This window comes from Hordeum vulgare, chromosome 5H (assembly GCF_904849725.1).
Source record: "Hordeum vulgare subsp. vulgare chromosome 5H, MorexV3_pseudomolecules_assembly, whole genome shotgun sequence".
NCBI classification, from domain to species: Eukaryota; Viridiplantae; Streptophyta; class Magnoliopsida; order Poales; family Poaceae; genus Hordeum; species Hordeum vulgare.
The window spans coordinates 440,008,722-440,023,860 of NC_058522.1; the positions used below are offsets into that span (position 1 = coordinate 440,008,722).

General features: G+C 44.0%; 1 protein-coding gene across 3 annotated transcripts; it reads left to right on the forward strand.

Annotated features, from left to right (window-relative positions):
• Nucleotides 1-1,585: 1,585 nt before the first annotated feature.
• On the forward strand, nt 1,586-14,778 carry LOC123398899. Of its 3 annotated transcripts, XM_045093345.1 has the most exons (15): nt 1,586-1,966; nt 2,650-2,752; nt 2,873-3,680; nt 3,804-3,902; nt 8,862-10,641; nt 10,722-10,928; nt 11,382-11,654; nt 11,735-11,950; nt 12,101-12,370; nt 12,456-12,662; nt 12,748-13,017; nt 13,097-13,309; nt 13,478-13,735; nt 13,990-14,193; nt 14,327-14,778. In XM_045093345.1, the coding sequence occupies exons 3-15, from the start codon at nt 2,887-2,889 to the stop codon at nt 14,576-14,578; spliced, it is 5,043 nt and encodes a 1,680-aa protein (XP_044949280.1). In that variant the 5' UTR covers nt 1,586-1,966; nt 2,650-2,752; nt 2,873-2,886; the 3' UTR covers nt 14,579-14,778. The 3 variants fall into 3 exon arrangements, 2 of the variants coding, with proteins under 2 accessions (XP_044949280.1, XP_044949281.1); XR_006610276.1 differs by lacking the exon at nt 14,327-14,778 and having other exon boundaries at nt 13,579-13,735; nt 13,990-14,082; XM_045093346.1 differs by lacking the exons at nt 13,478-13,735; nt 13,990-14,193; nt 14,327-14,778 and having other exon boundaries at nt 13,092-13,282.
• The last annotated feature ends 361 nt before the right edge of the window (nt 14,779-15,139 follow it).

The following is a 15,139-nucleotide window of genomic DNA, read 5'->3' on the forward strand; positions in this document are numbered from 1 at the left end:
AAGATATAAATTTCAATACAGCCAAAGCTTAAACTACAATGTACAGCCTAAAAGCTTTATGTACTATAGAGAAGCATGTGACTAGTGCGTGAAGTATTTAGACCAGAATGCAAAACCAATACATGCCACGGGGCTATTTTCTGCATACTCAAGACGCCGGTATTTAATGCAAACTGCAAGGACCGATGCTTGATTGACAGAAAAAGCAGTATTAAAATGTAAATTCCCGAAGGGATAAGTTTCCCGTGCTCTGTCTTCTTCCCTTCCCGGCCGTGTCTGTTTCAGATCGAAACAATCCCCAAAATTGGAGTAGACGGGACTGGTGAGGCCGGCCATGCGAGCTGGTCGTTGTCCTCCGCCGCAACCTTATTTGGCGGAGCCGCCGCGAGGAGTTGAGCGCCTAAGCCGGGTGCGGAGACGGACGCGGCGTCACGAGGACCAGTGATGAAGGCCTTCGCCTCCGGAATCGCTGTCCGTTGCCACGGGCTGGGCCGCAACCGCCGAGCGTGCGTCAGACCGCGCTTGACTGGGTGGTTTTTGGCGCTTGCAAGCGCCGTCGCTTGGGTGTGGCTCGGCTGCCTCCAGGCCGGGAGGAGTAGCGCCAGCGTACGTAGGCCGAGGGCGGTTGCAACGGCCGCCTTGAGCGCCCCGCACCGGTGAACCACACTGGTGGCTTTGGAGGCGTTGCCGAAGATGGCGTGATTTGAAGCCGTTGCTGCCGACGACATCGCCCACCGCGGAGTGGTGAAGAAAATTTGATGCGGTAAAGCATCATTCTCTTACCTTCTTCTCCTGCTCTGAATTCTTCGTCTCTGTATCGAGTTCGCTCCGCCGTGAGCGTGCTGATAACGTGTAAGAAATGAAAAGGAATGAAATGAACTATTTCTTCATTGATCATCATCACATATATTTATACAGAGATTCCCATCTCTTGGGAATGTCGGTTACAAGGAATAGGCGTCTATAAAAGGCGTCGATACGAGAAAAGTTGCCTTTTTAAAAGGAAGATGCGTCTCTACAAAGGTAAGGCGTCCGTACGGCGCTTTGGGCACACAATAACTGCCTAAGGCAGTTGTAATCTAATTGTAACAGTGGAGCGACGACGTCATTGATTGGCTGCCAATCTTCGCTGGCTCGCTGCTTTTTCTGGCTAAATGGCGGCTGAATCCATTCCTCCGTGCGTGTGTGCCTTATGGGAGGCAGTTCCAACTCGATTCGGAGGCCGTGGTGTGTAGCTGATGAGGCCATGAAAGTTTGGATCTTTGGGACCCTTCTACTGTCAAAAAGAAATGTTCAACCCAAATAGACAAAGTAAACGAGTTCAAAGCACGCGAGACAATTTGTTACTCCCTTACGTCACGATTTAGAAGATACATTTCTGTTTATATGTATTTTCAGAATAAAAAAGATTAAAGTGTCTGACATTTACTACTTAATCAATTAGGAGTACTAGTAGACTGCATGCATTCCTTGTTTGATGGTTGCGTGAATTATTATGCATTACCTTTTTAAATAATTAAGCATCTTGTTGTATGAATATTTAAAAACCTTGCTAGAGATGATTCATGCGTGCCTTGATGAGGGAGTAAAATATTCAATCCTGTCTCCCTTCTCCGGCTCGCGCGCACTCTCTCTGTCCAATCCATCCCCATCTTCTCGCATTCAACTCGTCACCCAGATCCGCCTCCCCTGCTTCATGCCCAGGCCCAGCTGCTTGCCCGCACCAACGCTAGATCCTCGACGAAGGGAGGCCAGATGTGAGAGGAGAGGTTGTGGTAGAGAGGGGAGCAGCGTTGTGTGGCCACCACTCGACGTTCGGAGGACGGGGGGAGCAGGAGCGACCTCCCCTCGACGCGGTCGGTATTGAGCATCGGTGGAGATCTCGTCGGAAGGGGAGGACCGGCACGGCGAGCTGGAGCTGGATTGACGGCTTGATTCTTTTTGTAGATGAGACATGCATTGCATGGTGAGGTCCTGAATATATCTCCTCAATGCTCTGCTGCAAAACAACCTGGAAAACCCAGGGAGCTGGGAGAGTACATGCATTATATGTATATATCAGAGTGTTGTAAGAAATGCCCGCTTTTAGTAATCGATCTTGCATAGATGTCAAAGCTGCTCTACGCGCCTGCCGCTCATTCTATTTTGCCTGAATATCCTCTTTGCAGCAGGCAACTTCCTGGCCTTCTTCTTGGTTTGACAATAACGCTGGATTATCGGTCTCCCAAACGATTTTTATTTAAAGTCCCATCCCGTAATATAAAGAGTTACTGAGGGAGTAGCCCACTTGGTTTCTTTTTATTTTTTATTTAAAGTCCCATCCCATAATATAAGAGTTACTAAGGGGGTAGCGATTTGACAATACTTTGTTTGTTTTTATTTTTCACACAACATTTATCGAAACTGTTTCGTTAAAACACATCTAGATGTAAGATAAGTATTGCACATCTAAGTCCTATATCATTGATGTTACTTGAAGATTTGTGTGGAATTTTTTTTTGTTTTTGTTTTTGTACTTGATTTAGTCATTTAGATGTGCAATAACTATGTCACGTCTAGATGTATTCTAGACACACCCTTTACGGGAATGGTATATTTTATACGAGTGGATTTTCTGTTTTCTGAAATGCAATTTTTTCTTTCTTACAGGCAGAGAACACTGGTGTATTTTGCACATGGCGCTATCCAAAAGTTGTTTGCAGTATGATCTAAAACACCTGTCTACCTTTGTGCGCACTTAAGCTCTGAAAGAGTGAGTTTCATCTCTGAACTTGATACAAGTACCCAAAGTACCGTGATGTAGGTTAAACCTGCAGTGACCGTTTTGTCGCCTTTTCTCAAGATTATACTCCTATGCAATTAACATACGCAGGATCTACAATCAAGATGGATCTGGTGGTGGGTGCCTCAACGGGCGCGCTGCAGGCCGTCCTCCCCAGGCTGGCCAGGATGCTGGGCGAAGAATACAAGCTGCAAAAGGGTGTCAAGGACGCGGTACGGTACCTCCATAAGGAGCTCGAGAGCATGCAAACAGCCTTGGAGAAGGTGTCACAGGTGCCCGTGGACCAGGTCGACCCGCTGGTCAAGCTCTGGGCGAGGGACCTGAGGGACATGTCCTACAAAATCCAGGACGCCATCGACTCCTACATGGCGCATGTTGACTCCGCCAGGGAGCCTGGATCCTCCACAGCTTGCTGTGTTAATGTCAAGGGCATGCTGCCGCGGTCATGGCCATGTTGTGCTCGGCACGACATCGCCACAGAGATCGAGCGCATAAGAATACAAGTCGAGGAGGTGAGCAGGCGTCGTGAGAGGTGCAAAGTTGACGGCATTGCAGCAGCATCACCAGCCCCGTCTGACCCCCGGATGCTTTCTCTGTTCCAAGATAAGGAAAAGCTTGTTGGCATTGACCGCTCTAGCACACACATGATCAAGTTGCTGTCCATGGAAGGTGAAGGCACATCGTCGGAGCACAAGCTCAAATTGGTATCCATCGTCGGCCCTGCTGGAATGGGAAAGACAACCCTAGCTAACGTCGTGTATCAAAAGCTCGAACACAAGTTTGCCTGCACAGCTTTTGTTTCGGTTTCTCTCAAGCCTGATATCAAGAATATCTACAACAGCATACTTCGCCAAGTCAGTAGCAAAATCAAGGATGTTCCCAAGGCCATGGAAAACAGGTACACCCATTCGACTCTTGATACTTTTTTTTTTTGCAAACTCCATAAGAATCGTCCTATGAAATCGTGCAAAAGGTTCACTAAATTCTAAAACCTAATAAAATAAAATAAAAATATCTGCAGCAAACATCATCAAGAAAGCCAACGATATTATGGAGACACGCATGGGTGGTCCGATGCTGAGGTCATCAAGAAAATCAGACTTGTCCTCCAGGACAAGAGGTAAATATTGATCACTTTTTTTTAGAAATGGAGGCGACGCCCCGGCCTCTGCATCGATTAATGCATATAGCCATTTTATTAATAGCAAAATAGTCTGAAAAGAAACAAAAGATTCCCAACAAAGAAAAAGCCAAAGACTAAAATTACAGGGCGCTCAGACCGCCAAATAGCTAAGAATAACCCTCTAATAAACTGGACTAAAGTCCAATCCTATTAGCATGCCTCCATCCAAATCGGTTGAAGATAACCTGAGCTACCATCTCCCATCGGACACACCCAGTAACCAAAGGCTCCCTGGTTTCCATAGGAGTGAGTAAGGACCATGTGCGGATCGAGGCGGTAGCTCTGAAGATGACCTGCAAAAAGTTAATATAATTCAGTCTGTTAAAAGCTAGATCATTTCTGCAGTTCCATATCGCCCACAGCATGGCACAAGTTCCAACCCGAATTAGTTTGGCGAAATGAACATTAACCCCATTTAGCCATGTCCCAAATAACATGTGAATGCTAGTAGGTGGTTCAATGTTGAAAGAAATTTGTAATGAGCGCCATAATAGTTTGGCCATAGGGCATTCCAAGAAGAGGTGTTTAATCGTCTCATGCGTTTGACAAAAGCTACATCTTTTATTCCCTTTCCAATTCCTTTTAGTCAAGTTATCCTTAGTTAAAATCACTCCCTTGTGAACAAACCACATGAAGATTTTTATCTTAAGGGGAACCTTGACCTTCCATATATGCATGGACTTTGAGATAGGCAACGTATTTATAACATCCTCGTACATCGATTTCACAGAGAATGTACCATTCGTGGTCAACTTCCAACGAATAGTATCTGGTAGATCGGAGAGGTTAATATCCATGAGTCGTCTTACTAGATGTAACCAACTAACCCATCTGTTTCCGAACAATGCTCTGCGAAATTGAATGTTAAGAGGAATATGCCGTAACACTGTTGCGACTGAGGTCTGTTTTCGTTGTGCAATGTTATATAATTGCGGATACTGTAGAGCCAAAGGTTGTGGGCCTAACCAAGTATCCTCCCAGAATCTAGTCTTTTCACCGTTACCAATAATGAATCTAGTTCTGTTAAAGAAAGCGGTCTTTGTCCTCATTAGACCCTTCCAAAAAGGGGAATCACCCGGTCGCGCAGTGACCTGGGCTAGGGTTTTATGCTGCAGATACTTGTTCTTTAGAATTTGTACCCACATCCCTTGCGATTCGACAGATAATCTGAATAACCACTTGCTAAGCAGACACCTGTTCTTGACCTCTAGATTTTCAATGCCCAAGCCTCCCTGATCCTTGGGTCTACAAATAATGTCCCATCTAGTAAGCCTATATTTAGTCTTGACCTCGTCGCTCTGCCAAAAAAATCGAGATCGATAGAAATCCAATCTTTTCCTTACCCCAACAGGCACTTGGAAAAAGGATAAGAGAAACATCGGCATACTTGTCAGCACTGAGTTGACAAGAACTAACCGTCCTCCGTAGGATAATAGCTTACCCTTCCAGCAGCTAAGTTTTTTCTCAAAACGATCCTCGATACATCTCCACTCCTTGATGGTCAACTTGCGATAATGAATAGGGATCCCTAAATACGAGAATGGTAAAGTACCGCCCTGACACCCAAAAAGTTGGTAATACTTGAGCTGTTCAGTTTGTGCCTCCCCAAAACAGAAAAGCTCACTTTTGTGAAAATTAATTTTCAACCCTGATAACTGCTCAAACAAGCAAAGAATAAGTTTCAAGTTTCTAGCCTTTTTGAAGTCATGTTCCATGAAAAGGATCGTGTCATCTGCATATTGTAGGATCGAGACACCCCCATCAACTAGATGTGGAACTAGTCCCCCTACCAAGTCCTTGTCATTAGCCCTCCTGATCATCAGCGCTAACATATCCGCAACTATGTTAAATAAAATAGGTGACATAGGGTCTCCTTGCCTAAGTCCCTTAAGTGTCTGAAAGAAATGACCAACATCATCATTTACTTTAACACCGACACTTCCTTTTTTTATAAAACAATCCACATGCCTACGCCAAATGTCCCCAAACCCTTTCATTCGTAGAGTTTGTTGCAGGAAAGACCATTTAACTTTGTCGTATGCCTTTTCGAAATCAACCTTAAACAGAACTCCATTGAGTTTCTTGGAATGTAGTTCATGCAGAATCTCATGAAGGACGACCACCCCTTCAAGAATATTCCTACCAGGCATAAAAGCTGTTTGCGAAGATTGCACGACCGAATGTGCCATCTTAGTTAGCCTATCCGTTCCCACCTTTGTGAAAATTTTGAAGCTGACATTTGGCAGACAAATAGGACGAAATTGTTCAATTCTGGATGCCCCTTCTTTTTTCGGTAATAACGTAATCGTTCCGAAATTAAGATGAAAAAGTTGAAGGTGACCAGAATATAGATCATGGAACATAGTCATCAGATCCTCCTTGATAATATGCCAACAATGTTTATAAAACTCAGCTGGAAACCCATCTGGGCCAGGAGCTTTACCATTTTTCATTGCCTCAATTGCTTGTAACACCTCTTTCTCTAGGAATGGTGCGGATAGACTTTCATTGTCGGCCTGACCGACTTGAGGAATGTCCGCAGTGTGATACTCGTCCATAGAAACAAAACTATGTTCCGGAGCACCAAACAACCTTTTATAATAATTTGTAATATATAGTTTGAGGTTCTCATGTCCTACTATGGTACCCTCATCTTGCTCGAGTTGTATAATTTTCTTTTTCCTATGTTTGCCATTTGCAATCAAGTGGAAAAACTTAGTATTGTTGTCCCCTTGGACAATTGCCTTGACCTTGGCCCTGACAGCCCATTTCATTTCCTCTTCCCTTAGGAGAACACGCACCCGCTGTTCTGCCACATATTTTGCCGACCTTTCATGTTCATCCAACATGATAGTCTCGGCTTTACGATCGAGGGCATCTATAAAGTGAAGCAGTCGATCCTGCTCATCTTTGTACTGTCCGGACACATTCTTAGCCCATCCTCTCAAGAATTGTCTAAGGTGTCGGATCTTGCTTTGCCAGATAACTATACTTGAGTTCCCCTCCGTAGGTTTGTTCCACTCTCTGGCAATAATGTCTAAAAATCCCTCACGAGTGAACCAACTGGCCTCAAAAGAGAAAGCATCTCTCTTTCCTTTATGAGTAGCCTGGCCAGAGTCTAATAATAACGGGGTATGGTCAAATATAGCCCTCTGCATAGCAACAACTGTGACGAAAGGAAACTTCTGTTCCCAGTCAACACTAGTCAATACTCTATCCAATTTTTCAAAAGTCTGGTTACGTAAAGAATTGGCCCAAGTATATTTCCGACCGGAGAGTTCAATCTCCCGTAGATTGAGACTCTCTATGATCGTATTAAACATAAAGGGCCATCTACCGTCATAATTATCATTACTTTTCTCATCAGCTCTCCTGATGATATTGAAATCTCCACCCACCACGAGTGGTAGATTTTCATCACAAATTCGAACCAGATCAGCCAAGAAAGCTGGCTTGTGCTCTTGTTGAGCGGCACCATATACCGCTACTAGGGCCCACCGAAAACCATCTTCCTTGTTTCTAATTCTAAATTTTACTGTGAAATCACCCAAAATGACTTCCCGCACCTGGAGTGTATTGCACCGTACCCCAAGTAAGATCCCTCCGGACCTTCCTCTTGGGGGGAGACAATGCCATTCAAAATCCACTCCTCCCGAAAGGGAGTTCAAAAACTGCGTTGTGAATTTTTCCCGCCCCGTCTCCATCAACGCAATGAAGTCAAGACTATGTTGCAAAGTAGACTCTGCAAGGAACCTAATTTTAGCCAAGTCTCTTAGACCTCTGCTATTCCAAAAAAGTCCTTTCATCTCTCATCATAGAATTTTTTAGCCGTCCTGAAACGAGCACTCCTACGAACAGCAGATACTGGATATATTCTACGTTTCGAATTACGTTTTGGCCTATCTAAGGCATAATCCTGGTCCGTATAACCATGAATATCCTTGGCCGTATCATTAAGATGTGGAGTCACTAAGTTTGAAACACCAATATCTGCATGAGACTGCATAGTCTCCTCTTCCGGGACTAAATTTTGACATAATAAATTCAAATCCCCCAAACCTGAAATGTCGTTATCATTCATCGGTCTAACTGCCGCTAAGTTTCGAATAATATCCAAAGCCCTATCAACCTCTAAGTCTAATAAGTCATTGATAGATTTTGAAACTTGTTGGCTCGTGTCACCCAAAGACACCCCCACTGCCGTAGCGTTATATAAAATCTCTTGCGGAGTAAAATGAAGAATAGAATGTTCAATATTAAAATTCATACCTGTTGAATTCTGAACGTCCTTCATTTTGGCCATCCGCATCGCCCGTCCAATCTGCAGGTCATCCACATCTGGCTGAGACTGTACCCGTTGACTAGTCCGTCGGTTCGGACTCATCGGATTGGGAACACCTCCGAATGCTATGACATATTCCTCCGAGATCAGACTAGAGTTTGGTGCAACCGCAGTCGGTGTAAATTCCGTGGCGGCCATTGGCAAACATGCTGTATCCTTCAAAGAACCAGCCAACTCCAGAGAACCGTCCACCGTTTGAGCATCAGTAAATATTGATCACTGCCACTATATTTTGTTTCACAAAAATAATTACCCTTATTGTGTATACTAAGCTTGTTAGACGTATAAAGATGAACATTTGCAACCCATTCAATTTTCCTCTTTATGGTTGCGAGTCAAGATTTGGTAGGCTGTGTTTTTTTTTGGCATATCATGGATATACGGAGTATAGTATAGTTCAAATCGGACAGATATATAACGACTGCTAGTACCCTGTTAACTGTTTGGTAGTCGGTGCATTATGGCATTACTTTTTCAAGTACATCTCAACTTGATTGTACCTAGCAATTAATTAACTGTGCCAGCTTATGACGGTACTCTTGCTAAAATCGTAGGTACTTGATTGTTATTGATGACATATGGAATGAACGAGCATGGAAAGAAATCAAGTGTGTTCTGGTAGAGAACAAATTTGGCAGTAAAATAATCACGACAAGTCGCAATTTTGATGTTGGTAAATCATGTTGTTCTTGGGATAAAGTTGATGGTACTGTACACAAACTGCTACCTCTTTCTGATAACGACTCAAAAAGTTTGTTCCGTCACAAATTATTCTCTAAAGATGAAGACCTTACTGAATTTGACTATGAGGCGGCTAAGATGATATTAGAGAAGTGCAAGGGCTTGCCATTAGCTATTGTCACCATAGCTAGTCTACTTGCAAACAAGCCGAAGGATCAGTGGTGTCGGGTAGTCAACTCAATTAGTACTGGATTAGAGACTAGTGATGGTGTGAAGGACATGCATCTTATATTATGGCTTAGCTACTGTGATATGCCTCCACAGCTAAGGACTTGTTTCTTATACCTAAGTATATTTCCAGAGGACCACATAATTGGAAGAGATGACTTGATATGGAAATGGGTAGCCGAAAACTTTTTTCCGGCAAGACAAGATGAAAACCCGTATGAACTGGGAGATAAGTTTTTCAATGAGCTTATTAATAGGAGTATGATCCAACCGATCCATGTCGACCGCTCTGGGAGGGCGCAAGCTTGTCGTGTACACGATGTGGTACTTGAGTTTATTACTTCCTTGTCAGCTGAAGAAAATTTTGTTACAGTAATGAATGGCCAGCCTTTTCCATCTGAACAAGACAGTATCCATCGGTTATCCCTCCGGGGCAGCCGGGAGCACAGAGTACCTCAGTCAATCAAAAAGCTGCCTCATGTGAGGACACTGGTTGTATCCTCGAATGCTATTGATTTGATGCCATCCCTCTTCATTTTTCCAGTTCTACGAGTCTTGGATTTAGAACATTGCACTAGTGTCAACATTGTAGGACTAGGGCGCCTGGTTCACCTGAGGTATCTGAGGCTAGGGATTTCACAGCCTACATGGGAGAAAAGCGATCTGAAGCGTTTGTTCCAGTCTTTGTGCAATCTGAAGAACCTGGAAGCTCTTTATATCTTTGCTCAGGATTTGTCGCTTGATTTCATGTTGCAAGTAGACTGGGCCACTTCACGCCTCCGAAAACTTACAGTTTGTGTCCGTCCACAGACTGAATATATAATAAGACCAGAATCTATATGGTCAGAGTTCAGCCCATTCTCCACACTGCCAAGGTGGATAAATTACTCGCTCTCCAGCCTCTCTGACTTATCCATCATCGTGACGGTATTACGGCAGGAAGATCTTCATATTCTGGCAGCTTTGCCCATTCTTCGTAGTGTGGATTTGGAAGTGATAGATGCCACACGGAAAAAGTTGGAAGTGACCAGTGCTATTGGCAATGCAATAGCATTCCGATGTCTTGCATGTCTTAGGTTTACAAGCCGTGCACTTGGGTTGGTGTTCTGTGGAGGAGCCATGCATAAGCTTCAACAGCTCTTTCTTAGTTTTGCTCTTGCAGAAACAAATGATGTGCATGCCGATTTCGATTTTGGCTTGGAGAATCTCATCTCCCTTAATGCCGTGGACGTCATAGTCGACTGTCGCTGTGCCAAGGTATGGCAGATGCAGGCTGCAGAGGCTGCATTGAATAGTGCAACCAAAAAGCTCAATCCCAATCCCAACAAGCATATTCTTCGTCTGACAAAGCATTTTGAGAAGGAAATGTACTGGGATGGAAAGGGATGCATCCCTGTGACAGAAATAATGAAAGAAGTGGAACAAGTACTAATTTACTTCTCTTATTTTCTCATATCTATATCCTTACTGTTCATTTGAAATTTTAATTCATTGGCATCTCTCAGGTTGGGGTTGCAAGGACTGGACTGTGGGGAGGAAATACTGGCCAATTTCGAGACATCAGCGTGGCACCCTGCCGTTTAAAAAGTGTAACAATTTGCAGTGACGAGGTTATCAACTCAATTGAATTTTCATATATTGATCACAATGGGAAGCAGCACAATGTAGGTCCATGGGGCGGTGATGGGCGTCTTGGATGGCACGATCATAATGTGAGTGTGAACATCATGGAAATTAGGTTTACAAGCAAGCATAAATAGATGGGTCACTTTTCGGTTTATTTTCTCATCCCATGTACGTAACCCACTATTTATCTCCATTACTCCCTCCGTCTCGGTGTATAAGTCATCTTGCGAAAACTAAATAATCCCAAAACACTTAGGCGCTATGCATTAACTTTCACCTCGTTTTTTGTTTTTTGACATGAATAAAGGAATCAACCAATAAGAGACGTGAGACGTGTATATTTTAATGACTTGAGACTAACTAGCACGACACGCAGTGATCAATTCATTGCATGCAATGGTATTAATTAGCAAATTAACATTAATTTCTCTCGTTTTTCTCTCCGTCTTGATCACGGTGCACAACCTAAGATGACTTATAAACCAAGACGGAGGGAGGACCAAATATAGATGGATTAACCATAATTTCTCATTTTGCAGATTCATCTTGGTTCTTCGGAGTACCTCACAGAAGTTTCTGGAACGATGGGACGGTATAAACATTCAGCAGGGTACGTTATAACATCCCTTACGCTTGTCAGCAATGTTCACGTCTATGGACCTTTCGGAGGAGGAGGAGGGATTCCTTTCAGCACTCCAATGCAAGGCAATGGCAGCATTGTTAGCTTCTTTGCATGTACAGGGTGGTTTGTTGACACAATTGGTTTTTACGTAAACGCTAATAAAGAAACAATTGAAGATGATGAAGAAGAGGTACTGATTTACTCCTTGCCTACTGTCATTCTTTTTGTCCCTTTTATTTCTAAATTTTTAATTTGTGTGGTTGCACGCAGGTTTGTTGCCTTGAAAAGATTGGGCCGTGGGGTGGGCATATTGGGTATCTTCGAGACATCAAGGCGGCGCCTCCCAGCCGTTTGGAATGTGTAATAATTTGTAGTGGCAAGGTTATCAACTCCCTTTCATTTTCCTACAGTGATAGCATTGGGCAGCAACATGCTGTAGGTCCGTGGAGTGGTGATGGGACTTACGACGGTGCATGCTATCATACGGTGAGTGTGAATCATAGTCGAAGTCTCTTTGATACAAACAAGTAAACATTGGTGTATTAAGTTTCATGTCAATCCATGTAGCTCATTATTCATTAATTATCTGCACTACTAAATAGATGGGTTGACAAACGGTTCCTTCTTCTATTACAGATTTCCCTTGGCCCATCCGAGTTTCTGATGGAGGTTCATGGAACGATGGATCAACATAAAAATGCACAAAGCTGTGTTATATCATCACTTACTTTTATCACCAGTGTTCAGATCTATGGGCCTTTTGGGGAACAAGGGCAAATTGCTTTCAACACTTCCACACAGAGCAAGGGCCACATTGTTGGTTTCTTTGCACGTACAGGGTGCTATGTCGAAGCAATAGGTTTCTACCTACACCACGAGAAGAAAACAATGGAACATAAAGAAGAGGCAATGATTGCCCCTAGCTTATCATGTTACTTTTTCTCAGTTGAATATCTTTTTTGCTAATTTTCCTCACCGTGGTTGAACCTAGGCCCATCTTGCAAAGATTGGTCCGTGGGGTGGATGTACGGGGTTGGCTAAAGACATTAAGGTGGCACCATGCCGTTTGAGTAGCGTGATAATTTGTGCCGGCGAGGTTATCAACTCAATTGAATTTTCATATCCTGATCACAAGGGGAAGATGCACACTTTTGGTCCATGGGGAGGTGAAGGAGGTCATAGCGGTCACCATCATAAAGTGAGCAAACCATAAATACATAATCGAAATTATAACCCCCTCAGCAAGTAGCTGTCTTAACATTAGTGGCTTTCCGTTCTTGCAGATTATGCTTGGCCCGTCAGAGTTTCTTATAGGAGTTTCTGGAACAATGAACCGATATAGACATGCACCCGGCTATGTTATAACATCGCTCACATTTGTCACCAATGATTGCAGCTATGGACCTTTTGGAGATGGGGGAGGATTTCCTTTCAACACTCCAATGCAGAGCAATGGCAGCATTGTTGGCTTCTTTGCACGTACTGGGTGGTTTGTTGATGCAATAGGTTTCTATGTAAACGCGGAGCAGGAAACAATGGAAGAAGAAGAAGAGGTACTACCTTACTAGTAGTTCCGTATTTTTTTCCCTTTCTTTCACCCTTATGTTTGCAACTTCTTGTGTGGTAGCTCAGGCTTGTCTCGCAAAGATTGGACCGTGGGGTAGTGGAGATATTGGATACCTTAGAGACATCAGGGTGCCACCCTGTTATCTGCAAAGTGTAATAATTCGGAGTGGGAAGGTTATCATCTCACTTGCGTTTTCCTATAGTGATAACAATGGGCAGCAGCATGCTGCAGGTCCATGGGGTGGTGATGGGCCTGATGATGTCGGGTGCAATCATACGGTGAGTCAAGTAACTGTATTCATTGTGAGTGGTTCTTCTAAAGAGAAGCATGCAGCCTAGTTAAAATTGTTATCATTATCTTCTGTTGATTGATGATGTTGCTCACTACTCAGCACTCGTCTCCTTTACCAAAGAGTTGGTTGGACAATAATTTTCCTTCTCTTGCAGATTTTACTTGGCCACTCCGAGTTTCTGAAAGAAGTTTCGGGAACAATGGATCTACAAGCCAATGTAATAACATCACTTATGCTTGTCACTGATGCTCGCAGCCATGGACCTTTTGGAGGAGGAGGTGGAATTCCTTTCCACACAAAAGTGGAGAGCAATGTCAGCATCGTTGGCTTTTTTGCGCGTGCGGGGCAGTACGTTAACGCAATAGGTTGCTATGTAAGCCACCGGAATGAAAGAATGAAACACGGGCACAAGGTACTAAATTTAATTTTACTCCTAGTTTGTTCGATCAGTTCGTTTCTTTACCTTCTACTCCCTCCGTTCCTAAATATAAGACCTTTTAGAGATTGTACTATAAACTACATACGGATGTACATAGACATATTTTAGAGTATAGATTCACTCATTTTGCTTCGTATGTAGTCTCCTAGTAAAATCCCTAAAAGGTCTTATATTTTGGAACGGAGGGAATAATTTTTTTCTAGCTTAATCCGGTTGCACATATGTAGGATGGTCTTGCAAAGATTGGACCATGGGGTGGAACTACTGGGAAACCATACGACGTCAGCATGCCACCCTGCCGTTTGGAAAGTGTGACAATTTGGAGTGACGAGGTTATCAACTCACTTGCATTCTCATACACTGATCATAATGGGCAGCATCACGCTGCAGGTCCATGGGGTGACGGGCCATTTGCTGTGCAGGATCATACGGTGAGTGTGAATCAAAACTATTTTGTTTTCTCTTTCGAGTTTCTATTATTTGTCAACACACATAGCTAGCCATTATTTATATTCCTCTAAAAATAGCTATTTTGCAAATAGTTTTAAATTTCTTTTCTCGTAGATTTCACTTGGGCCATCGGAGTATCTCATAGAAGTCTCCGGGACGATGGATCGTTATAAACATGCACCAGCCTATGTTATAACGTCGGTTACACTTGTAACCAATGCTCGCAGATATGGGCCTTTTGGAGGCGGAGGAGGTGTTCCTTTCAACACTCCAATACAGCGTAATGGGAGCATTGTTGGTTTCTTTACGCGTGCAGGGTGGTTTGTTGATGCAATTGGTGTCTACGTTTGTCCATTACCAGTCTAGCTCTTCTTTACTTGCAGATATATGGGTTTCTATCGCCATTTTCCGTAGAATTTGATTCGAACTATTGCCTACAATGACATGTCATGGGCCATCAACTTTAATTATTATTGGTTTGTAAGATAGCTAACCGCTCATGCTGGGCGGTATCAACTTTAAAGATTATCCAAACTGTTTGTCTAAAATGACTTTTTAAAACTTAACTAAGTGCACTCCACGAATCTCCCATGTCCTGACCCGGGACACCCCACTCCCCCATCCGTGCCGCGGGCCGCTCCGGCCGCGGCGGCCACCAAGCACGCACTCATGGCGGGCATCGACGGATCCCGTAGCCCCCCGCGGGTGTCCCCTAGGAGTGACCGGCGCGGCTCCCTGCCCCGCGGTCTGAGAAGCGCTGCGCGGTCGACATCCCCACCTCGGGCCGCTCCAGATCCGGACCAGGCGCCGCGAATCCTGCGGCACGGCAGATGCTCGGCGTTCCCCGTCGGTCTGTCGGTGGAGCTAGCGCCTCTATTGCTACAGCAGGAGTGGGGTAGCTCGGGTACGCTCTCGGATCCGGTCGCA